Source organism: Lachnellula hyalina (genome assembly GCF_007821495.1).
Source record: "Lachnellula hyalina strain CBS 185.66 chromosome Unknown contig00139, whole genome shotgun sequence".
In the NCBI taxonomy this organism is placed as follows: Eukaryota; Fungi; Ascomycota; class Leotiomycetes; order Helotiales; family Lachnaceae; genus Lachnellula; species Lachnellula hyalina.
Window position 1 is genome coordinate 1 of NW_022157253.1, and position 24,042 is coordinate 24,042.

Sequence of the window (24,042 nt, forward strand, 5' to 3'; positions counted from 1 at the left end):
CTCCTTCAACACACCCGCCTTCCTCAACACCCCCACAGTACCCTCCACAACCACCCCATCAACGCCCCTCGTCCCCCTCGCAAACTTTACAGTCTTCAACCATTCCCTCGCATCCCCCACACTATAATCCAGGGTCCCCGAAATATACTGTACCGCTTCCTCGGCATGCTGCTCGAAATAATGGATTCCGAGGTCCAGTTTTTCGAAGAGCGAGGTGAGGCGTGGGTCGGTGGATGGAGTGGTGGTTGTGGATGCTACGATTTCCCAGCTGGGCCAGGGTGTAAAGATCTAGGGGGCGTGTTATTATTTGAACTCGTTGAGATTGAAATTGGAAGTGGTATTGGCGTTGGAGTCAATCTTAAAATTAACTACCTAATGTATGTTTCAAAGAAGAGAATATAATATGTATGGTATGTATGTATAATGTAAGAGAAGAGTGAGAAAAAGAGAAGAGTGAAAAGAAGACTGCGAAAAGAACACAAAACATACCTCACCAATCCTCTTGATCTCCCCATTATCATAATAACGCTTACTAGTAAAATGTTCCCACATGAAGAAATCCGCCGTCCCGTCATTCACCGCATTCCGCAATTTCTCAAACGTCTGTAGCGGCTTGACCTCAAACGGCGACGTGGATGTGGTAAGCCAGCCTTGGGAATCAGCGAGGACGAATCCCATTACATAGGAACCAGATCCGATTCGCGAGACGCCGATCTTGTTATGCTTTTCCAGATCCGCCGTCAAATTGATATCTGAGCGTGAGGAGCCTGTGGAAATTGCCCAGCCTGGGGGGTGGGAAATGGCAGAGGTAAGCTATTACTCACTTTACTTTTATTCTACTTTAGGATCAATACTCCTCACTTGAAGGTTTTGGAGATGGGAATGGCAACGAGAATGGGTAACATGGAAGAAACACGGGATATAGGTACATAGAGGTGTCTCGACATATGTCCCGACGATCTTATACCCGCCCTCATTCTCTGGCGCAGTCCCTGTTCCTAGACCTGCCACCCACCCCTCCGTGAGCCCGATTCCGACATCGATCTCGCCTGCGCGGAGGGATGTTATCATGTGGCCTGTGCCGGAGGGGAAGGCGATCAGGGTCGCGGATAGGGAGAAGTATTTTTGTGCAAAGTAGAGGGGGGTGCTGAAATGTTCCTTTTGCGAGTTAGTTAGGGGGGTATTTGGGCGGGGGTTTGTTTGAAGGGAGGGGAGATGGATTTACAGGGACGTAGCCTATGCGGAGTGGTGTGCTTTCTGACATGGTGAGTGAAGTGTGTACGGGGCGAATTTAAAGAATTGGAGATCTGGATTGAACAAAGGGAACTTGTGCAAAGTAGTGAAGTGAAGTTGTAATGCATGTTTGGATGATGAGGCATGGAGGGGTAACCTTAGAGTGGGGTACTCGAGTTACAGTATAGTACACCCCACCTCCGTCCACCGGCGCGGAACATCTTATCTTCCCACCCTTACTGTACAGTAGAATATCATACCACCAACCACTCATACACCCTCCCATATCTTTTTCTCCCCTTCCTTTCCCTTTCCTCACAACCATCGATCCAATCATGGCATCCTCAACCGCCCAACGCCGCCTCGTGCAAGAATACCGCGCCCTAACCAACAACCCCCCAGACGGCATCACCGCGGGCCCCGTCTCCGAAGACGACATGCTGTACTGGGAAGCTCTGATCCAGGGACCCGAGGGCACGCCCTTTGAAGGCGGTGTGTTCCCGGCCGAGTTGAAGTTTCCTAAGGATTATCCGTTGGCGCCGCCTAGTATGAGGTTTTTGGGGGAAGTGTGGCATCCAAATGGTATGTTGGACTTATTTATCTTCCTATCTTCTCGAAGATGATTCGTCGGAAGGAATGTAAGCTTGGAATTGGAAGATGAAGTGCATTCTGAGCTCGAGGCTTAGAAACGAATTCCGTTCATTAAATACCTTGCGCGTTTATCACCTATCCCATCTTCTACTAACTCTTAAGCTACCCAGTATACCCAAGCGGCCTCGTCTGCATCTCAATCCTACATCCACCCGGCGACGACCCCAACCACTACGAGCACGCCTCAGAGCGATGGTCACCGATCCAGAGCGTGGAGAAGATCCTGATCAGCGTCATGAGCATGCTGGCCGAGCCGAACGACGAGAGTCCTGCGAATGTGGAGGCCGCGAAGATGTGGAGGGAGCAGAGGCCCGAGTATGAGAGGAGGGTGAGGGATGGTTGTAGACGCATGTTGGGGCTTTGAATGAACGGAGGGGTGGGGCTGGAATGTAGGGTGTAAGGTGTAGGGAGGCATGGGTTGGGATGCATTGCATTGCATTGCGGCATTGCGTTGTGTTGGATGGGAGAGAAACGGATACGGATAAAGAGAGAGATGTGCATATCAGGGTACGGAGTTCATGGGCTTGGAGTGGATGGTTTTGTTAGTATTGGTTGAGCGAGCGTTATTAGGATTATGATCAAAAGCGACATACTAATCGTTCTTTTTGACACGTTGTTAAGTGTGCTATGGAAACTCTGCTGGATCTATTTCTTCAGACCGTACATATAGAGGCAATGATGGATCTAGTAATGACGAGAATTTTACAGAAGCACAATGCGGTATAGCAAATCTCCACTCACTCAAAGGGAAGAGTAAGTAATCAGGTGACGTTGAAAAAATATTGGAATAGCTATCTATCACATCAACCTATAGTTTTTTTTACCTTGCCGGAAACTTAAAATTCAATCTTCCAATCTTCCCCAATTGCAACCTGTGGCCTCCTAACAACTGCCCAAGCCGCCTTGCCACCCTCCTCGGCATGGAATTCAAGCGCAGCATCCTTCCCAGCAGCTTTGACACTGCTCTTCCCCTCCCACGCCTTGGGAGCACCGACAATAATGACCCTCTCAACGCCCACACTCTTCATAGTCTTGAGATACTTATCCGTTAACTTCCCCTTCGTTCCCAAATTCCTGCTCTCAAGCACACCATCCTTGTATTCAAAAGCACGGCGGATATAAGCCCCTGACTCGTAATCGAACGTCTCCCCATCATCAACATACAACTCACCACTCGCCATCCCGTTCTTGCTAATGACAACGACAAGCGTATACGGATCCCATTTCATAAGTCCACTGCTGCGTCTAGGGCGGTCTTTACGGGGAATGATATGACCGCCTTGCATCAACAATGGAATCTTCTCAAGCGGTGCCTGAATAGTCTTATGGCCCTGCCCTTCGTATTTCGTGAAATCAAAATAATCGTAGTAGACCTCGTTATCCGGGATGTAGATATCGACGCTCGTGGCACCTTCCGTGACGACGGGCTTGGCAAGAAGCCCAGTACTGCCGACGAAGAACTGGTCATCGATCGCGAAGCCTGCTTCGTCCGACGGGTACATGAAGTAATGCGGGCGCAGAATAGGAGTTCCGTCCACAGATGCTTCGTGGAAAGCAGTGTACCACGCAGGAAGCAGAGCGTAGCGGAGACGCAGGGCCTGTGTGATAATACCCATGTACGGGTCGCCGACGAGATAGGGCTCACGGCGACGAGTGTCGATGTGAGCGTGTCCGCGGAAGAAGGGGTAAAAGGCGCCAGCTTGGTACCAGCGGGCGAGGAGGTCCTTTTCGGGGTTACCAAAGAAACCTCCTACATCGGCGCCGGCAAAGGGGAAGCCGGCTATGCCGTTGTTAATTATCATGGGGAATCCGGCGGCTAGATGGTCCCAGTTTGCTTGGTTGTCGCCAGTCCACATTGCGCCCATACGCTGGCTGCCTGCGTAGTAAGAGCGAGTGAGGACGAAGGGTCGACGGAGCTCTCCCTTTTTGCGTTCCAGCATGGCTTGGTATGTTGCGTTAACAAAGGTCAAACCATTGACATTGTGAACATCACGATGCTCCCAGTTACCATGATGAAGGTTGTCCTTTGGCATGGTAGTTTCTGGACCGTTGAAGACTGAAGGCTCGTTCATGTCGTTCCAGATGAACAGGTTGGGGAGCGACTTGAAGGCATTATACTTGAAAAGACCAACCCACCATTTAATGGCATCCGGATTGAAACAATCGACCCAGTGAGATGAACCTGGCCAACACCAACCCTCGTAGATATTTCCATCCTTGTTGTGGACAGCCAAGTCTTTCTCTTTCAGCTCCTTTACCACTTGATACCCTTCTTTATTCTTGATATGAGGGTCAATGATAGCTACAAGCTTTCGATCGGACTTGTCAAGATGCTCAAGCATGCCAATTGGGTTGGGGAAGGTAAGAGGGTCCCATGTGAAGTATTGCTTGTCATCAGTATACTCAATGTCAAGCCAAATAACATCATATGGAATCTGATGTTTGGACATCTTTCTATCAACATCCTTTACATCCTCATCACTGTTGTAGTTCCATCGGCACTGATGATAAGCGATAGCGAATTCCTGGGGCAATTGAGTATAGCCAGTCAGTTCTCCATATGCCTTGGTAACATCCTTTGGAGTAGGACCGAGAAAGACGAAAACATCAATCAAACCACTCTCCGAAAACCAGTGAGTTTTGGTATCAGTCGCAGATCCAATTCCAAGACTCAAAGGATTGTGTGCCTCTTTTTGTTTGATGATATCAATCCAGGTCTCGGCAGCGTTCATCCAGAATACACCGACCGTGGAGTCTTTACGATGAGCTTGCATAAAAGGAATAGCACCATATAGAGTCATAGGGCTATCCATGATATACTCGAAAACATCAGCGTTGTAAAGACGGTAAGGATCCGTGTGGGCGCCGGTTCCACCTCGAGTTTCTCTCAAAGATAAAGGTCCAGCGTGTTCTGGGATACCAAACACATGGTCGTATCCAGGGAACGTGATATCGAGTGAGACACTCTCGGGTCCTTTGGGCTTTGAATCAGTGGATCCTCCGTAACTCTCATCCCACCAAGTGCTTTCATCTTCACCAGATGTGACTTCATGAGTTGGGGTCTCATCCTCGCCTTCCTTCTTTTCCGGCTGTGACTTTTCAATCTTTGGTCTCCAGTGCTCCATGTTCAACAAACCACGATCATTAAATTTGATCTGAGTGGCATGATCCCTCTTGAAGTCAATGCCGAAAGGAGCAAACGTAATGACAGCTTCAAACTTGCCCTCGGGACCATAGGTCACAGTGGTCTTTTCACCCTCTCTAGACTCGACAGCATTCTTGCTTAATTCCAGACCTCCAATAATAGTCCAGTCCTCAACCTCATTATAACGTTCCTTTCGGGCAATACTGTTGTGTCGAAGCTCGATGTCGCCCTTCTGGCGCTTCTCCTCATCAATCGTCACCCTCGCAGATCCAGACTCGAGGAATGAAATGGTGATTGGTAACCGGACCGTCTCACCATTGTGATTGATAGTTTTGAGAATTGTGCCCTTTAATTGTCCATTCTTCCAGCTCAAGGAATCGGAGGTGAGGGCATAGGGAGCTTTCCATGAAGATGTAGCTGCAGCTGTGTCGGCATATGCTCGATTTCGTTTGCAGAATCCAGCTTGATCACAAGTCTTGAAGTTTTCATATTTAACAGATACTAGAAAGAGGGGGTTTTAGTACGTCGTTGTGTTTGAGTTCCTCTGTTGAGTATGCTTGTGCTTGCTTACCTGCTGGTGTAAATAGAGTACATAGTGTTGATACAAGGACAAATAATGCCGTCCATTGGGAGGACGGCGTCGAAGAAACGCGCATAGCTGAAATGGGCAGTTGTCTAGAAGTTTTGGTGTGGACAGAAAGGTGTCGACTGTCCAGCAATTGCTGTTGAGAAGAGTGAGGTGCTCCTAGCTGTTGTCTTGTCTGTCTTGTCCTTCCTTTGAAACACCCCTGTCCCTGTCGCTCAGCACCCGGCTTGGCACGTGCCTGAGAAGTGAGGCAAAGATGTTTGGTTTGACTTCAAAAGTCGAGGTCCACTAAAATACGCCCCGCCAGCCCACCAAAATCACCCCTCTATTCCAAAATTCCGATTTCTTCTCGATGAGCGATCAACAACCACCACGTAAAGATCCTCCCATTTTCAAACACTTGAGCCCCAAGACTCAAGGTTTCCTACGAGCCTCCGCACCCCAAAGAGACGAACACGCAAGACTCAACGACAACACCATGTCTACCGAACAGACGTGAGTTGATCCTCTTGACTAGGGCAAGGCGGTGTAAAGTAGCTAACATTATTCTCAGCTTCATTGCTATCAAGCCTGATGGCGTCCAGGTATGGAACATTTGATCAATAGCATTGATCGTAGACTAATTTATTGTTCAGCGTGGACTCGTTGGCCCCATTATCACCCGATTTGAGGCTCGTGGGTACGTTTGTTGAAAGCATTGATCGAAACTGTCTAAACATCTGCAGATACAAGCTCGCTGCTATCAAGCTCATGACCGCCAGCAAAGAGCACCTCGAGCAGCACTGTTAGTACTCTAAACGCTGGACTGTTAGGAACACTGCTGATCTGGCTACCAGACGAGGATCTCTCCACCAAGCCATTCTTCCCAGGACTCATCAAGTGTAAAACCCCAATTCCTTCTCTAACTACATACACATCTAACGTATAACAGACATGGGTTCCGGACCAATCTGCGCTATGGTTTGGGAAGGTCGTGATGCTGTCAAGACCGGCCGAAGTAAGTTTCCCCGCTTTCACCAATCTCATCCCTCTAACAACCTTCTCTCCAGCTCTCCTCGGTGCCACCAACCCTCTCGCCTCTGCGCCAGGTACCATCCGTGGTGACTACGCCATCGATGTCGGCCGCAACGTCTGCCACGGCTCCGACAGCGTCGAGAACGCCAAGAAGGAAATCGCTCTTTGGTTCAAGGAGGGAGAGGTCCAGTCATGGAAGTCTGCTCAGCACGACTGGGTCTACGAGAAGTAGATGTGCCTCGGTATGCAATAAACGTACATACTGTCGAATGCTGGACGCTTTGGTAGAAGATGTTGGCAGATGTGGTGGTTACATACAGAAGTTGCAGTCATGAATATGAATGAACGATTCTGCAGATACCATGCGTGTGCTGAAGTTGGACCTCTATTCCTTCAATGCCCGGCTGATTATAACTTCCCATTCCCCTTCCCAATTACTCCCCCACCCGTAGCCCTCGTCCCAGCAGCACCACTCCTCTTCACAACCCCTATTGCCCCCTTTCCCCTCCCAAACAGCCCCCCAAACCTTCCCATGACAACCCTCGCAAACCAAGGCGTAGCCCAAACACTAAACACAATGCGGACCGGCAACAGCACCTTCGTAATCGCATAGGCAGTCGCAACCTCGATCAATATCCTCATCCCCTGCCCTCCCCGTTCTCCTTCTCCCCTCACCCCAGTCCCCTCAACCCCACCATCAAGCTTCTCCATCCCCTCCATCCCCTCTGTACCATCAAAACCAAACCACCCCTTCCTCCCAAAATACCTCCCAAACTTCACAACCCCCTCCCTAACCCACGCCCCCTCCCGCTCACCCAAAAACCCCCCAGCAGGCACCCACCCCGCCCAATGAAACATCCCCGCCAGCCCGACCAGCGGCACTACAGCAGTTATCTCGTGCAGGATTAGGAAGGATAGGATGTGCGAGAGGGGCGCGGAGCGCAGGCGTTGTGTGTATGGGTGTAGAGGCTTAGGGAGACGGTCGAGGAGCTTGGTGAGGCGCTGGGTTGTGGTTGATGTGGAGGATGTGGAGTGGCGGTGGTTGAGAGGGCGGAGGCGGGAGAGGCGGGAGAGGATTATGGATGGGCGTTTCATCTTGGGCTGTGAGGTGGATGGGGAGGTGTTTGGAAGGGGGGGAGAAGGAAAGCAACTGGAAGAGGTGACGCGTTGAAGCTATTTACGCGAAGTGAAGTGAGATGAAATCCGGTTAAACTTCAAAATTTTTACTCTCTCCATTTTGGTTTCGTTCGTATCACACATGCTCGCGTGTCTATACATTACGTTTGTTCTGGTTCTGTCTCGATGTCTAGAATCGACTGAACTATAGGTAGGTAGGTATATTCCGAAGGGTGTACGGTACTCGAGTAGTATATGACCCAGGGGTATCACCGCAGTATTTCACCTCGAAATATCTCCTGCCACTAGCCTTTCATTACAGACGCATCAGGTGTTTTAAGTTAGTTTCCTTGCTCAAGGCATTGATGATCGTTCCAGGCGCACCATAGGCTATTACAATTGGTGTATTGCCATCCGTTCTCAAAAGACGCTACTCCCTCTGCTACAGATGTCCTCGATACGAGATGATGTTTGATCGAAAAGTTCTATTTGCCAGAATGCTTCTGGTATGAGGGTTCTTTGTATAAATTATATGCCTAAATACTATATACAAGAAAGAAAATGAAACTTTGTTCATGATCAGCAGCTAGAACTACAAGCCCCCGACGGACAATATCCACGACTACATGCGAAGCTACACAGCTCAGTATAACTCCCATCTTCACCCTGCAAAGCACAACCCATTGTCCCGGTCTGAGGCGGCGGAACCGGCGTACCATTGCTCGTGCAGGTACAGACTCCCGTTGGGCAGTATCCATAGCCGCAGGAGAAGCTGCAGAGCCCGCTAAGATTGTCTGACATGCCCAGAGCAACAGTGCCGGCAACGCAGGTGCCAATTGTTGGGCTTGAGCTGCCGGATGCCGTTGTTTTGGTTGGTGTTGCGGATGTGGATGTGGATTGGCTGGCAGAGCCTGGTGATCTTGTGCTACTTGGTTTTGTAGAAGATGCGGCTGCTGTCCCGGCCGTGGTAGATGGTGTTGAATTACTGACCGCTCCCGTCTGAGATGCCGGTGCTGGTGCTGTACCCAGACTCGGTGCGGCTGAGCATGTCGATACATGGAGGCCTACAGTCAAAGATGCCAGTCCATCGACACCGAGTGGATCGGAGAGGCCAGTTCTGAAGTCACAGCGGAGTCAGTAACATTCTAATTCAAGGGGACGCAGAGTAAGGAGTCAAGCTGACTTCTTCAAGCTGTCTCCGTGAATGAGATAGACCTGTCTTGGAAACAAAGAACAGAGTATTGACAGAATTCAGGTATACTCACGGAAGTGTGCCAACATATGCATTGAAGTTGTATATGCCGCAAATACAAGTCGACGAGATATCCTTGAGCGAATCTCCACTGAGGACTGTTGTCGAGTCGCGAGTGAGCGAAAACTGTTGTTTTCCCACTGACATGGGAACTTGATAAGCAGAAGCACCCTTTGGGGCGTTAAAAGTTTTCGCGTTGCCACCAGAAGTTACCGTCACGGTTCCAGGGGCAGTAAGCATGGCAACAACGAAGACAGTATCTTCCATATCTTCATAGCCATCAGGTCTACCCTGGAAATAGTTCCCACTCGCATTGTTTGCTGTTACCATTGTCGTATCGGTCGCATCGCAGTCAAGTGAACGCAACGTAGGCCGATACCAATATACGAGCTCGTCATTAGTGATATAGTCATCCACTGTTTTTGACCCAGCGTGGTAGGCGGCAATGAAGGGCTTAGCCATATCTAGCCAGCCGTCGTGCGGCCTGAATATATTCTCATTAGTATTTTATTTACCATGACTTCTGGGGTGACATACATATCATTGGTCCACTTGGAGTTGCCGTCATCGTAATGCTTGGAAGACAATGGGCCAATGTAATGAGACTCTCCAAAATCGTTCCATGTGATGATCTCTAAGAACTGTGGACCCATTGCCAAAATGTCGTTCCAGCGACGAAACCACAAAAGATCAGACGGGAAAACCCAATTCTTGCTGTACGAGACTTCCTATAGAAATGTCAGCAGAATTTTATGGTAGACAATCTTTCGTTATCATGGCAGGCTTTACTTACAGGGCCAAAGTGCGTGCTGAACCAAGCAGACACAGCTATAGAAAATTAGCACGTATTACTATATGTACCAGGCTATTCTTACGCGCGATATAAGGCTTTCCACCCAACCATGTCTGGTAAGTTGCATCCCCGTCCTCAACAGTAATATTTGCTCCAGGTTTCGGGGCTTTGTTGTTCCCATCGTTATCCCAAGCCTGTAGTCCGTTAACCACCCGCCAGTCAAGGGTTAGCAAGAACACTTACAATCCAATTGAGAGCACCATCTACCAAACTGGCATCAGATTGACCGGGATGGAAGTTTGGAGCCCAGAAGACGTCAACTCCAGCCGAGGACCTCATTGTCGCCACATCAAGTCCATCACCAGAAAAGGAAGATGCAAAGACTTTGTTATCAACTTTAAGCTGGGCGGATTGTGATGCGTATTTAGCAATCATCTGTCCGACTGCCGAGGCGCCAGAACTAGGACTGTACCAGTTGAAATCGAACGAGATGAAGGCCTTCATATCATTATCAGCTGCCGATTGGTACGCGTATCCGAGTTGCGTGTCCGTGTAAGCATCCACGCCGATATTCAGCGCGAATGCGTCGATACCAAGTGCCTTTGCTCTCTGCATGTCTGAATCATAATCCGCAGCGCTGGTGCGGTCATCTACGATTCCAATCTGTTTTATTTGTAAGTTATGTATATAGCAGAAAACAAATCCCTGCTGAGGGGCTACGGAATGACTGACCATGAAATGACAAAACACCATTTTGCTGATCGATTGCCTCTCTTCCAGCTGTACATCGCTGGTAGGCGCTCCCAAAATAGACGGGGCTGCGAAGAGCCATATCGCAGTGACCCAACAGAAGAGGTTTGAAATGCCGACCATGATGTTGACTTCTTTCGGAATGCTCCGGCTTTCTAACCCTCTTTCCCATCGTGGAGAAAATCCATATATATATGGGCTGAAATTAAGAGGTTCATTGATCGTTCCTTCGCTTTGCGTTACGAGTCGTTATCCTGTGCTTGGTAGTTCGTACTGTAAATAACCTTTGCCCCCCCACACGCCCCTTCTTGCAGGTGAAACATTTTTTTGATTGGTTCTGGTGCTGTTTCAGTGTGTTAAATTTACAATTTATGGAGTAGCGGGAGCGGGTGTGTGTAAGCGCCAGGAGTTGGCCCGGCACTACCCCACCAGCCCCCCGAAGGAAGTTTATCGTTGGATCGGGTCATGTACACCCACGATGCGGGCTGATTAGATGGGATCTCATGGATTTGTAAATAATTGACTACACCTAACTCCAGAATATCCCCCTGCATTGATCTTGAACGCGGGATTTACTTCGTAAGTTTTCATAACGGACTAACTCCACCCCGCATCTCAAAGGATCATTACACAATGATCCTCGCAGATCCTTGCCCACTTATTCAAAACAATCCTAAAGTAGAATCCTGCTGGCTGACTCGTAATTGCGCAGGATTGCAGATACGACAACGGGCCGAATATATCTTCATAAGTATTATCACGTACAGGATACTGGAATAATCAAATCAGGTTTTTACGTCCTCACGAAAGCTTTGGTTCAGTTCAATTCGGGAAGAGACAGTCACCTCACGGCTAATATTTTTTCACTGGAATAGGCATGTATATAAGACCATGCTTTCATTAATAAGTACCTTAGGTAGGTAGCTACGATAAAGGATGATGAATGATTAGTCTCAGCAGGGGAACTCTCTATATGGCATTAAATCAATCCCTACCATCCTCACCGTCTCCCCATATCTGCTTAGTGCTCACTCTGCAAGGGTGAAGTCTGTCGAGATAGATACGCTCTTCCACTCCTCCAACGAACTCTTCTGCGAATCCAATATACCCTCAACCTGCGCCACAGCATCAGCTCCTTACACCAATCTCGCAGGCAGTTCCTTTGCCTCAAAGGCCCCCTTACCCATCAAAGCCTCCACAATGACTTTGGCAGCCTTCTCCGGATCACCAGGCTGTCTCCCATTAGAGGTAGCTATAAGATTCTTCAGTGGCTTCATAGACGATCTGTACTCCTCCATGCCCTCCTCAGGAAACAACTTCTTATTCGCCCCAAAGACTTTGACCTCAATGACAGTCACATTAATGCCAAACTCCTTCACTTCTTCTCTTAGACAGTGAACGAGGCCCGCGATAGCCCATTTCGTAGTCGTGTACGTGGATGCGCATCCCAAACCATACCAGCCGAGCATTGAGCCATTGAAGCCGATCGTGCCGTGTTTCTGAGCACGCATGTAGGGGAGGATGGCGCGAGTGACGGAGATGTGTCCCCAGAAGTTGACATCAAACATTGCTCGTGCTTCCTTGCTACTACAATGACATATCAGACACCTGGCTTTCAACTTCGAACTTCGAACTTCCAAGTTCGAGTCTTGGGGTGGTGGATGTTAATTACCTGACTCCCTCAAGTGAACCAATCATGTTCGCACCAGTGAGCGAGAGCTGCAAGTGCGGTCTCGTGGCCAAAGCCAGTAAAGCAGCCGGTAATGAACTAGATAGCCATGATAGTTGTGAGTGTATGAAGCAAATAGTAGTCGTGCGGTGCTTGTGGGTAATTTAAGTTCTGGGCAATATTGGTTCTGGGTAAGTGGTAGGTGAAGTGCTATATTGAGACGACGGAGAAGTCATTTATGAATGTTCTCAGCAAAAATTACAACCTTCATCAAGCTGTCTACTTTGGAGGGAAGTTGAGAGGATAATCTTTTGGTGACTAAAGTCCCGATCTATCGCTCCTATGTTTGCTGAGCTGCACCATTCACAATTGACACTCACTATTCGACGAAAGGATGACATCACTTATGGATATCAAACAGATAATGTGCACTACTGTGAATAGTTCTATATAAGTAGGACTTTCATTTCGAAACACGAATGCTAACTTCGTCTCACCCTTCTGTTGTTTCTAGTCGCCCCCCTATATCCCTTTTTAGTTGTAAGCGAGTGCTTACTCAGCAATCCAAAATCATACTACAACTCTGGCTCTAATCATTGCATCCTGTGACAAATTTACTCCAATTGTGGGGCGAAGGCCAGGCTTTCTGGTATGGAACATGGAGCTCCAAGTCAAGTACAACGAAAAGTGAATGTCACACCAAAAGGTGAATTTCTTAAGCATAGCCCTGCCGCATGGCTGTCTATCTCATGGATATATATTCAGGCCGCGATTAGCTTTCGTCTGAACCGCATATTACTTATAAAGACTTCCGATATTGTGATAGAGTTTAATGTGTTGTGATTATTGCAATAAGGTAATGGGCTTTGAAAGATGTACCACAATTCCAAAGCTTCTATGGCCTACTTTAAAGAATAATGAGGCAGGACAGGCACAAACTGACTACTTATATTTGGACGCTTGACCGGCGAGAATATCGAGTTTATTATATCTCTTCAGCTACAATTTTTACACCATAGCAAGGTAGCAACTTTAGCTCGAGAAACTGCACGATGAAGTGTGCTAAGAGAAAGACCAAGCATGAAAGCTCTTTCCTTGCAAAGCTGACTGCTTGTGACATGTCCGCTGAACTATTTCAGTTCACCCAGCCATGTTATCTACTCTACCTCTTCGCCAGAATTTAACTGCTTGTTTCTCCGTCGGGCGCTAGACTGTTTAGCCTTTTCTCTGCATGAATTACAAGTTCTAAACGGCTTCTTTGTCTTCGGATCGATATCAATTTCCTACAATAATTTAGTATGAAGACCTCAGTAAGAAATCAAACTAGAAGAGGCAAAAATCAACGGTAGATCCAACATAGGCCTAGAAAAGGTGGCAAAGGAAAGAAAGTTTGCTTACACTCGCTGGTATCAGTTTCGTTGGGTGTCGGTAACAAGTAATCCTTTCTTCACTTAACTCTTCGCTTGCCTCGGAAGATGAATCAGATTGTAAAGTGAGTGAGTCAGTACTTAATGTCGAAGCTTGTTTGATTCGAGGAGAAGAATCGTGTGGTGGGGATACTGCTGGGTCTGATGCTCCACCAAGCATCGAAGTAGAAGCAAGAGGACTCATGGATGACTTCTCTGAAAATGGGTCTCCAATTGGTATACCCTCTTTTGTTACCAAGACACATTGGGAATCAAACGTGCTTGACCCTGTACCGCTGACAGGGGTGGGGTTTTGTTGGGAAGGACGTGGAGACGGTGATGGTGTTTCTTTTGTCGATGGTATTCCAATTTTGGGAGGGAGTATGCTTTGCATTTCATCATTAACCACATGAGCATGACGTTTGACTTTCGAGGGAGGTGTAATTGGTAATGGCTTTCTTTTTTTGGGTGCCATGCCAGCTTGTAGAGGGAGGATGCTTAGTCCAGCATCTCGGCTGTGAGGTACTAACTGTGCCGATGGCTTCTTGGTGCGCGGAGTGAGTGAATATTGTTCTGTACGTTCTGCAGGCGACATTAAAGTTAGACCGGATCTATGGGAAGATGGGCGTGGTGTTTGTGTAGTTTTTGGTTCACCAGCTGTGGCGCGGCCCTGGATTTGGAGATCTGAGTACAGACTGGTGGCTTCTTTGGCAGCGTCTTCGACGATTGTTAACATTGCTGCTTCGAAGTCCGCAGGCGCATTTCCGATAGCGACTTCCAATTCCGAAGAATTAAGTCTATTCAATCTGTCCAACCTTTCCTGAATATAAGCCATGCGGACAGGGCGGGGACCCAGAAGCGGATGGCTGGGAGTGGAGGGTTTCTGGGTGAGATGGTCGAGTGCCGCTTGTAATGCTGGTGGAAAACTCAGGGTTTGAGGTATTTTCATAATGCGATCGAACACGGCATTCATGCGTTGTTGAAATGCTGGAGTCGGACCTCTATTTAAGAAGTGATCTGAAGCAAGTTCCGGCCGTGGTAAGCTTGAGTTCCAGGTGAATCGATGGATTTCGAGGGGATCATATTCTGTAGGGAAGGTATTGGGATCTTGTCGGAGGGTATGATTCGAGGACATCGAGAGTATATTTACGGCCATATTTTCATCTTCAGAGGCTTGGAAATAATCTTGTGCGTTAGGATCTTTCCGGATTGGATGATACGGGGAGGTCGAGAGTATACCATTGGCCATAACCTCGTCTTCGGAGGCTTGAAGATAATTTTGTGCGTTGGAATTCCCCATATCAGGCTCCTTCGGGTAGTCGTTCATGTAGATATCGTAGTCGTCGTCAGGGAAGAGAGGTGGGGGAGGAGGTTCATCAGCCGTCAGCTTGGGCAACTTCTGCCAACGCAGCATATAGACTGTGTATATGGTATCGAGGTGTTTTTTGCAGGACAGTTCCAGTCCTCCTGGCTGTCTGACCAAGCATGACTTCTTCATGTTAAACGCCTGCTGAGTTCCAACAACCTCCAGCATGCATTCCTCCGGAATCAGAACCATCTCTGGGCCGCGTCGTACACTGTTTTGAAATGCATAGAAGCTTGTCCCTTTCAACTTCTTTGACCCCCGAGAGTGATTGCTGACGACGGCAAATATGTGGATGTATGAGGGCCATGGCACCTGCTGTGAACTCTCCAGCCGTCGTTGCGGGGCTTTGCCACCACCCTGATCTTTGAATTGATCGAGGATATCCTGTGTCTCATCATCGTTGTCGACCTTTCTTTTGTATTGTCGGACCTCGCTGCAGCACATGATCTTCGAAGAGCTGTGTTTTGAAGAAGATGGCGAGTCTTCACCAATATTGGAGGTATCCGGGCTCGTGGTAGGATTGGGAGACATGTTTGCTTGGGGTTGAAAAGATACCATGTGCCATGAAGTTGGTAGTGGTAGATGTGTTGTGACGATTGTTTTGCAAAAGAATGTTGTGTTGTTGCAGAGGTAGAAGGACTAGAAGGTGAATCGGTAGTGGTAGACAATTCTCGATCGGGAAGGAGTAGGAGAGGAGAGGGTTCAAGCGACTCGTATAGGTAAAGAATAGCCCGCTCAACAAAGTCAATGTACGTACGAGGTTATCCTGGAAAGTCAAGTATCTTCTAGCATGGCAATGTGAGAGATTTTCTAAGACCATTGGACGATCAAAATCTAGGAACGAGCTCTTGGGAGTGGGTGTGATATGGTGGTGCATAGAGAGACTTCCAGATCAGTTGAGATGTACCTGCCCACATAACTATCATCTAAGCTAAGCGCCCGAAAACTTAAAGGTACCATAATGAGCCCCAGAGACTGTTATTGAGTTAGGTGTCTCCATTTATCAGTATTAAGAGATAGACCTGACGTTCGAAAGTAAGTGGCGAAGTAAAGGATCATGATGCTTCACTACCTCTGGAGGCAACAAAGTAGCTGTGAGCTGCTAACGAAGACAAGCTTGCTTGAACTTTGAAAGAATGATGACTTTGGAAGTTTCTAGAGAAGACAGCCCAATCAACGATGGCTCGATTTGCGTTGTTGGAGATACAGAGAGTATGCTCGCTTGGATATAAGAATGAAATATTGAATGAGAAGACTTCATTATTATTGAGGAAACCCCCGACGCGCTCGGCACTCCAACCTTTCTATTGCATTTGATTTAGAGATACTTATATCTGAAACCTCCAATAGGTTCTGGAACGCGCTACTCTGTGATTTACTGAAAAGAATTCTCAACTAGATTATTCTCCTCATCAGGCATTGCCCTTTCATGCGTATCTGCTTGAAAAGGAGTTTCAGGAAAATGTATCGAATAACTTCACAAAGGTTTCCCGCAACATCAAAGAAATAACGAGATTGCATTTATACATGATACTTAACAGCCTCGTCATTGAAATAATGTTGCATCTCCGTTCCTGCCTTTTCATACCCACACTTAACATAAAATCCTTCATTCTTTGCAGAGCAGTCAAGGATAGTCTTTGGTGGAAAACATATTATTAGCACTTCTTCATCAAAAATGGGCAAGACCTACCTTGTAGCACCCAACATCTTTGGCAATGGAGTCCAAGGCGTTGAGCATTTTGATACCTAGCCCCTTGCCCTGCTGATCGGCTTTGATACCAATGTCTTCGATATGTCCTTGAATTCCCAATTTGAATAAACTTTCCATTTAAATCATCTCATCAGCCTCTCTTCCAAATTCCTTGCAATTCTCTTCACTATTACCGAGAAGGAGAAAATACTCACAACTTCCTCTCCACAACCAGCGTCCCCGTCCCTATAATCCTCTTCTCCTCATATTCATTATCCCCAGCCTCCACAATAACAAGCACAAAATAAGTACCCCCACACTTCGCTAAGTAATCGAAGCGCTCAGTCCACTCCGCCTCACTTATATCGCCGATATGCGCTAAATCCGCAAGGACGTCGAGATGGCCGAGTTTGTAGTCCGAGCGCCGTAAAGAGCGGAACGTATAGCCTTTGGGAAGGAGGGACTGGATTGATGGGGTGATTAGGGAGGATGGGATGAGGGCTTCGGTGTAGTGGAGAGACATGTTTAATATTGGGTGGTTGTGGAGGTGAGAGAGCATGAGATGAAGTTGTGGAATGATCATGTGGGGTTCTATCCTCCCCCCCACTTCCGAAATCTAGGGGTCAGGTTTGGCCTAGGCATAGCACTACCTTAAGACTTCAGGACGACATTAGATTCCAAGGGATCGTTTTTTTTTTTTATATAATTGACCCACAAGTCTTTAAATATAGTACCTCGGCTTCTACAGAGAATAATAATAACTACTACTATGGAGTATCATTCTGCCCACCTGATTACCTACGCTGCTGTTTTTGCAATGAATCCATGGAAACTCTCGATGAAGCGCATCATCTGAGTCTCTGCATCATTATCTCTGTACTTCATAGACTTACACTGGTGTCTCAAAGATCCAGTGTTTTCAACACATGCTATTCCCTACGAAAATACCAGATTGTTGACGTTTTTATAGACCGAATAGAAGTATCACGGACGTACCGAGCAGATTACAGCAGCTGCTGGGTGGGTACAGCCCGTTGGATATTTACCGGACCGGTACTGTATATAGACCTAGCGTTGTACCACAGCCATAGCGGCCCTCCGTAACGGCTCTTGACTTCACGCAACAACCCGAAATGCTACGGCGATGGCTTTAACTACCCAAGCGGGCATACTATCAACGTCAAATACCACAGGACGCGATGTTTATGTTATTTACTCTCTTTCTATCTGCTCCTCTGCATGCATCTTTCAAGTCTGTTGCAGTGTCTCGGGAGTATGGAATGGACGTTACGACTGTTAAATTGTGTCCTACAGTCATGGCAGTCTCTCGAAGATCATTCAGTATCCATGGTTTATATATAAGCGCTGCCGATTCACTTTTTCTCTCTTGTTTGTAATTTTGCTTCCTTCATTTACATTTGCATTATCCGAATCCCATCATGTTCACAGCATCAACAAGTGGGCTTGCATCAAGCATCGTAGTTATCATATTGCTCTCTTCCATCTTGAGACTAACGTTCGCACAAAAAGACAACGGCAATGAATGTTCTTGTTTCCAAACAAATGGCTCATCAGCTGGCTACTTCACTTTTCACCGTTTCCTCGACTACAGAAACATCCCATCAATATCCCCAGAAGTCCCAGCGCTAATCCCCAATATCACAAACGCAACAAATGCCATCGCTACATCAGATTTCTTCACCAACGAAGCTTGGAGGAACGATTGGGCTATCCAGAACTGGAACAACAGTGATGATGTTGCTTCGGGCGACTCACCAACACTGCGAGTAAACTCCGCAAACAACGTTTACATTGGTACATCACCCTCTTTTCCCCTCCCCTGAATCGCTAACAAACCCCCCATAGAGAAAAGCAATGACACCGACCCCTCCTACGCAACCTTCCTCACCCTCCGCACCGCTCGCCTCCCCACCTTCCAATCAACCGGCGAAATCGACTCCGTGGAAAAGAACTACCGGTATCTATCTGCACGTTTCCGTGCACGCGTAATCGGTTCTCCAGGCGCCTGTGCAGGTATATTCACATACCGACACACCACGCCCTCGCCCTCAAGCGTCCAAGAAGCCGACATCGAAATCCTAACCCGCGGCGCCCGCAACGCAGTCCAATACACAAACCAGCCTTCGCAAGACGCACAGACCGGCGATGATGTCCCGGAAGCGACGCGCAATGTGACTATTCCGCAGGGACGGGATTGGACGGCGTGGAATACGTATCGCGTGGATTGGATGCCGGGGATGACGAGTTGGTATGTGAATGGGGTAAGCGTGGCGGATATTGGGTTTCAGACGCCCAAGGATCCGGCGGGGTTGTGTGTCAATATCTGGAGTGATGGAGGGGTGTGGACGGGGAATATGAGTACGTATGATGAGGCATTCTTGCAGATTCAGTGGGTTGAGGTGGTCTTCAATACTAGTGGGCCTTATGTTGGGCCGACGGATAAGAGGGGGATGGTGAAGAGAAAAGGGGAGAAGGAAAAGGGGTGTAAAGTTGTTTGTGGAATTGATGAGAAGGTCAATATTACGGGGACGCCGGCGGTGTTGTCGAGCAGAGCAGGCGCGGCTCGAAATGGTAATGGAAGTCTGGTCTTGGTTCCTCTATTGTTGGTTATTGGTCTGGTATTTGGATATTTCTAGGATCAGAATCGGCATACACCGTAGCCCTCAGGTGTTTGATGGTTCAAAACTACATGCATGGCGTTCCTATGGATGCTGGGGGAGGTAAAGCGACCATTAGTTGAATGTCAAAAACATGCAGGATCACTTCGTAGATCTTTTCACACTCAAGAAACAAACTGCATTTCACACCAGGTATGTCAACGCATCTCACACTAAAAAGATCTATATTCGGGATTCATCCCTTCCACCCTTCGGAAAACATTTATAAGTAGTTAGTCAGAATGCAGCTCATTTAGGACCGGATTTCTATACTCCACGAGCTCTTCGCCTAGCGCTCTACTACTTCAGTTACCGAGTGCTTGTAGTAAAAGGTTCAGCTTTATATCTTCTCGAATTTATCTTGGCACACCCTGGGGCACAGAAGTAAAGGGTAATATTTGGATATGTGTTATGATGAGGAATGGAATGAAATGAGACGTAAGAACCTCTCTTTCGATATATGCTTGTCTGCCTCCATCTCTTCCCATGAATATGCTAACACCAGCCCTACTTCATACACACCACATACCTTTTCCTATCTCCTCTCTCCTCTCTCCTCCCGTTACTGCAACATCTTCACTTAAACAACCCCCACCTAAAAAGCTACTCAATACTGTGAAAGTAGAATGAACGAACAAGCTGTCGATTTAACGTTAGTAATGAGATTAAGATTACCGAGGTCATGAGAATGAATCACGAGACCCCCCTCCCCCCTTGTTTTACACGTGATGCCTTAACTCTTTTTGGACCTCATAGATGTCGTTACGCAGGCAGTCCATCTCGTGCAAACACCATCAGATATAATGTGCAAAGCAGTAAAATTCTGGTATTATTTAGTATCCGTTTGTGCTATAATATACAAAATAGAACAAGCAGCGCATGTGAGAAGTTCTTTTGTCAAGACAGACCACCTCCCAAAGACAAAAAATAAAGAACTCCATCACATCCATGCAATTACCTTTTTTCAAGTCCGATCCGTTCCCGTCCGTCCATGCAGCCTTTTCCCGTATCCAAGCCTGTTTGATATGCAGTTGAGATGAGTCTTGTTTTTAATCCCTCGTATGTACCTTTCCTTTCCTTCTCTTTCTGATGCCAAACCATGCCATATCACTTAAGCATCGCTTTTCTCAAGCAAAGGCAATAGCGCCTGTAGCGCCCTCACACTCCCTTCACCGCTCAGCACTACCGCCCCGGCTCGCGCCGTACTTAGATAACTCAGTTCCGGCAGCTCGACTGTAGTCCCACGCATCTCGTCGACTAGCTTGCCAGCCACACCACAGACGATGCCTGTGCTTTCGAGCGGGAGGTCGACGAGGTCGAGGAATATGGGGACTAAGTCCCCATCTGTGTCGCCTGCTATTGAGTTTCCAAATAGCCAGAGTAGACTCTTGTCGACGAGGAGAGAGGGAGCATCGTCTTGTGCTAGTGTTACAGAGAGGAAGCGCGGTTGTTGGACTAGAGCGGACACAAGACCCATGTATAGTTTTGGATCTATGTTATCCAACCAGCTGTGTGTGGCTCCGTTGCCGTTCCGGGACGGATATTCGTCTTCATGCAATATTTCCTTGCCTGAGCATTGTACGAGATGGAGCCCTGGCTCCACGAACGGAACTACGTGTTTTTTCTTCAGTCGGGAAAATGTACGTATTTGTAGTTCCGCGACGTTGGTAGGTGGAGGCGTAGAGGGTGGTTCGGAAGATGTACTTGGCATACGAGCGTGCGAGACATTCGTTGGCGCCACATATGCGGAGTCATTTTCAGAGAACTCGAATCCGCGTTCCAGTAACGCCTTTCCAACAGTTTGACGGTCTTTGCTTGGTACGAGGATGAAGTCCGTGTAGTAGGTGGTGATGAAGAAGATGGGGATGCCGGCCATGGCTAGGGGTGATGTGAGGTCCATGACTCGTTGTCCGGCCTCCATACCAGCACTGCTGACGGAGAAGACAATGTAGTTTTCTTTGGAGATTTGAACTTGCTTTGAGGATTCCTTTGGCAAGCGTTTTATGACGGGCTCAAAGACGTTATGGGCCCATGATGTATGGCAGACTATAGAGCATTCGATTGGCGTTACGCTGATATTGAGAAAGCCATGCTTATTGTCGACCGAGAGACCTTCGAGGAGGCCTTCTGGCTCATGATTTTGTGTTGGTCCTCCGTGGGGGAGAAGGACTCGTAATATCGGTTGAAGGAGGGCTGGATATAAAGGTAGAGGGATGTGGATGAGGCTGAATTGACCCTCCTGTTGGCCGTTAGTATCGTTCCAGAGAATCGGTTTAATGTTGATATCTTCAGGCATGGATGAATGGCCCCCATGTCTGAAGGACGTTGGCGGTATGAATGATCGACGCCGAACTTGAAGTTTGAAATATTTGGGCAGAGCCATAACCCATCATGAGGCTATCCAAGTAGAAGCAATGAGGCGGCGTACACTTATAGCCTTGGGTGGATGAGTGACCAGAATAATCCATGGGACTTGGATCTCACACTTGACTTGGGGTGATGGACTTGATATTATGAGACAAATCAAACATGACAACTTACAAGGAAGGAAATCTGAGCGTTCATAGTGATTCTTCTATATACCCAAATAGGCACTTTTCCGTACTAACGAGGCAAGGATGCTCATGCAGCCCGACCTCCAAGAAGCAGTGCCTTGCAGCCACCCGGTTCCCAACACCCAAAAATTAATAGCCCTGGGCCCTCTAACTGGCTCTTGCTGCTCTCTAAACACGAAAAGCTGCGTGGGCAAAGCCGTAATGGGAACAAGGCGCAGGCGTCGGCTTTGCAGCCTGTGACCATGAAACTAATAAAACGACTGGGAGTAACACGGATAACGCTCATCGGCGGGCGGCAGGCTTTGGTAAAGGTCTCGCAGATGAGAAGGTTCAGCTGATCCACAGGTCACTCTGTTGGAGCTAGGGCACTGCCGATGAGTCCCCCACGCCGATGGACGAAGGCGATTGTCTCAACCCAGCTTATTCCTTGGAAGTTCAGTGATGAGCGGGACTAGATAGCAAGGTGGGTTTATTTAGGGGAGAAGCGGGTGTCGGGTGAAGGTCCGTTTGGGTGTATGGGGGTTTGGTCTGATCCTGAGGAGGGTTGGGTTATGAGGAGCTTCTTATTCTTCGCGGCGGCAATCCAGGGACCCCTCTTCTTCTTGCTAGCTGTCTGTCTAGCCGGATGCTGCGCGTCGTGCGTAAAGAAGGGGCAAAACGCAAAATATAGATGAGCTTCTTGACGCCACAGAGCAACTGCAGTAGGTACCTAGGTCACCGCAGATGGTGAGAGGTTGGTTCAGCGTGGGGGGTCCCTAGTTGCAGTCGTGGTTTCCGTGCGATGGATGAGGCGGGGTAAAAGGGCTTGTGCAGGAGGGAGGCACGGCTGGCTGGTGTTGTATCGAACAGCTGCAGCAATGTCGAGGTACGGAGTACTTGGGGTGCTTGTATGAGGCTATTGATGAAGAAGCGACTGTGGTATAAGAAGATGATTGAAAAATCAATTAATGTGAAATTCCGGTGCGGCGGATGGAACCGATTAAGATGTTTGCACTACTGGTAAGACTACTACACTACTACACTACACTACCACCGAGATACCTAGGTCTAGGGTAGGTACAAGTACCTGCCAACCCTACACCATCAAGTTCGCGTAGGGCGGGTCTGGCCGAAGTCTAGGACTTAGTAAGTTAAGGGCAGATGGTCGTTTGAGAAGCTGGATGCCTTCAATCTTCATACCCTGATACATACAACGTATAGTGAGTGCGTGAAATCTTCGGAATGGCAGGATAAAGAGATTGGCGGCCCGATCCAAGGGTGGATTTGTGGATTTGTTGCTGTTGTTCTGCTCGCTTTGGGAAAGAATCCTCATGCAAAAAGTGGGATCGTGGGATTGTGTCCTGTATGTACGGAGCAGTGGGGAGGGAATTGACGATGTGGTTGTCGTTGTGCCGCTGTACTGTACGAGTATCACACTCTGGAGTGGGGTACTTTGATCGATACCTAAAGAATACCTATACCTAAGAAAGGAAGGATGATCTCATCTCTGCAAGATGACGGCACAGTCGTACTGTATAGCATGGGTATTAATACAGTACAGTACCATAGGAAATATCCATCCATGCTATTGCATCTCTGGAAGGCATACGCATCGGTGGGGTGGATGCAGATGCAGATGTCTGCAGATACGGATGAAGACCCGAGGTTATATTTGCGGCGCTTGTACCAGCAATCCAAGCTTAGTGATAGGCTCGAGATAGGGTAAGGTGAGGTAAGGTAAGGTCTCACCTTATCTGTAGCATTGGCCATCTGCTGGCCTATGCTTAATCTCGGGTCCTTATATCACATCGTATACTCCGTAGTGTAGTCCTCAATCCTTCACTTGGAACTTCTAGACTCAGCTTACCCATTGTTTTCATTTTAAACTAACAAAACCATTCAAGCGAGCCCTGTTAGAACGTTCCAGACAGTTGGGCTTTGAGAAGCTCTAAACGCTTTGGGATTTTCATTCTATAAACCTGTGTTTTTTGCTGCATATCGCAATCCTGAGACATTGAAAAGTCTTCAAGCCAAGATTTTGCTACAGTCTTTTCATAACCCAATCTCATGATTCTTCTCTATCCACTTTTATACGTATCTTACACAGCTATAGTTTGTCCTGAATATTGTCCTATTTCCCTGTTTATCGTTCAGTC

General features: G+C 47.8%; 9 protein-coding genes across 9 annotated transcripts; 3 read left to right on the forward strand and 6 right to left on the reverse strand.

The window, feature by feature from the left end:
* LHYA1_G007013 (uncharacterized protein) lies at nucleotides 1-1,264 on the reverse strand (the record flags this gene model as incomplete). The annotated part of the gene is made up of 4 exons (XM_031151945.1): nucleotides 1-288; nucleotides 490-785; nucleotides 930-1,158; nucleotides 1,226-1,264. Coding segments are annotated over 4 exons (852 nt in total), but the record flags the coding sequence as incomplete, so codon positions are not given.
* Nucleotides 1,265-1,568: 304 nt separating this feature from the next.
* On the forward strand, nucleotides 1,569-2,248 carry ubc7 (Ubiquitin-conjugating enzyme E2; the record flags this gene model as incomplete). Its single annotated transcript, XM_031151946.1, has 2 exons — nucleotides 1,569-1,815; nucleotides 1,995-2,248. 2 exons carry the CDS (start codon nucleotides 1,569-1,571, stop codon nucleotides 2,246-2,248), a joined length of 501 nt encoding a protein of 166 aa, XP_031003025.1.
* A 472-nt stretch (nucleotides 2,249-2,720) lies between these two features.
* gls2 (Glucosidase subunit alpha) lies at nucleotides 2,721-5,685 on the reverse strand (the record flags this gene model as incomplete). The annotated part of the gene is made up of 2 exons (XM_031151947.1): nucleotides 2,721-5,530; nucleotides 5,601-5,685. 2 exons carry the CDS (start codon nucleotides 5,683-5,685, stop codon nucleotides 2,721-2,723), a joined length of 2,895 nt encoding a protein of 964 aa, XP_031003020.1.
* A 282-nt stretch (nucleotides 5,686-5,967) lies between these two features.
* On the forward strand, nucleotides 5,968-6,861 carry ndk1 (Nucleoside diphosphate kinase; the record flags this gene model as incomplete). Its single annotated transcript, XM_031151948.1, has 7 exons — nucleotides 5,968-6,110; nucleotides 6,169-6,199; nucleotides 6,251-6,294; nucleotides 6,341-6,399; nucleotides 6,452-6,496; nucleotides 6,547-6,612; nucleotides 6,665-6,861. 7 exons carry the CDS (start codon nucleotides 5,968-5,970, stop codon nucleotides 6,859-6,861), a joined length of 585 nt encoding a protein of 194 aa, XP_031003023.1.
* Nucleotides 6,862-7,037: 176 nt separating this feature from the next.
* Nucleotides 7,038-7,865, reverse strand: LHYA1_G007017 (uncharacterized protein; the record flags this gene model as incomplete). Its single annotated transcript, XM_031151949.1, has 2 exons — nucleotides 7,038-7,730; nucleotides 7,857-7,865. 2 exons carry the CDS (start codon nucleotides 7,863-7,865, stop codon nucleotides 7,038-7,040), a joined length of 702 nt encoding a protein of 233 aa, XP_031003024.1.
* A 459-nt stretch (nucleotides 7,866-8,324) lies between these two features.
* LHYA1_G007018 (Mutanase) lies at nucleotides 8,325-10,663 on the reverse strand (the record flags this gene model as incomplete). The annotated part of the gene is made up of 7 exons (XM_031151950.1): nucleotides 8,325-8,862; nucleotides 9,011-9,481; nucleotides 9,535-9,725; nucleotides 9,791-9,825; nucleotides 9,873-9,984; nucleotides 10,034-10,453; nucleotides 10,523-10,663. 7 exons carry the CDS (start codon nucleotides 10,661-10,663, stop codon nucleotides 8,325-8,327), a joined length of 1,908 nt encoding a protein of 635 aa, XP_031003021.1.
* A 5,839-nt stretch (nucleotides 10,664-16,502) lies between these two features.
* On the reverse strand, nucleotides 16,503-17,197 carry GNA1_1 (Glucosamine 6-phosphate N-acetyltransferase; the record flags this gene model as incomplete). Its single annotated transcript, XM_031151951.1, has 3 exons — nucleotides 16,503-16,619; nucleotides 16,675-16,804; nucleotides 16,890-17,197. 3 exons carry the CDS (start codon nucleotides 17,195-17,197, stop codon nucleotides 16,503-16,505), a joined length of 555 nt encoding a protein of 184 aa, XP_031003022.1.
* Nucleotides 17,198-18,113: 916 nt separating this feature from the next.
* On the forward strand, nucleotides 18,114-19,331 carry LHYA1_G007020 (uncharacterized protein; the record flags this gene model as incomplete). The annotated part of the gene is made up of 2 exons (XM_031151952.1): nucleotides 18,114-18,489; nucleotides 18,541-19,331. 2 exons carry the CDS (start codon nucleotides 18,114-18,116, stop codon nucleotides 19,329-19,331), a joined length of 1,167 nt encoding a protein of 388 aa, XP_031003038.1.
* Nucleotides 19,332-20,463: 1,132 nt separating this feature from the next.
* On the reverse strand, nucleotides 20,464-21,648 carry LHYA1_G007021 (uncharacterized protein; the record flags this gene model as incomplete). The annotated part of the gene is made up of 1 exon (XM_031151953.1): nucleotides 20,464-21,648. The coding sequence occupies one exon, from the start codon at nucleotides 21,646-21,648 to the stop codon at nucleotides 20,464-20,466; it is 1,185 nt and encodes a 394-aa protein (XP_031003037.1).
* Nucleotides 21,649-24,042: the final 2,394 nt, after the last annotated feature.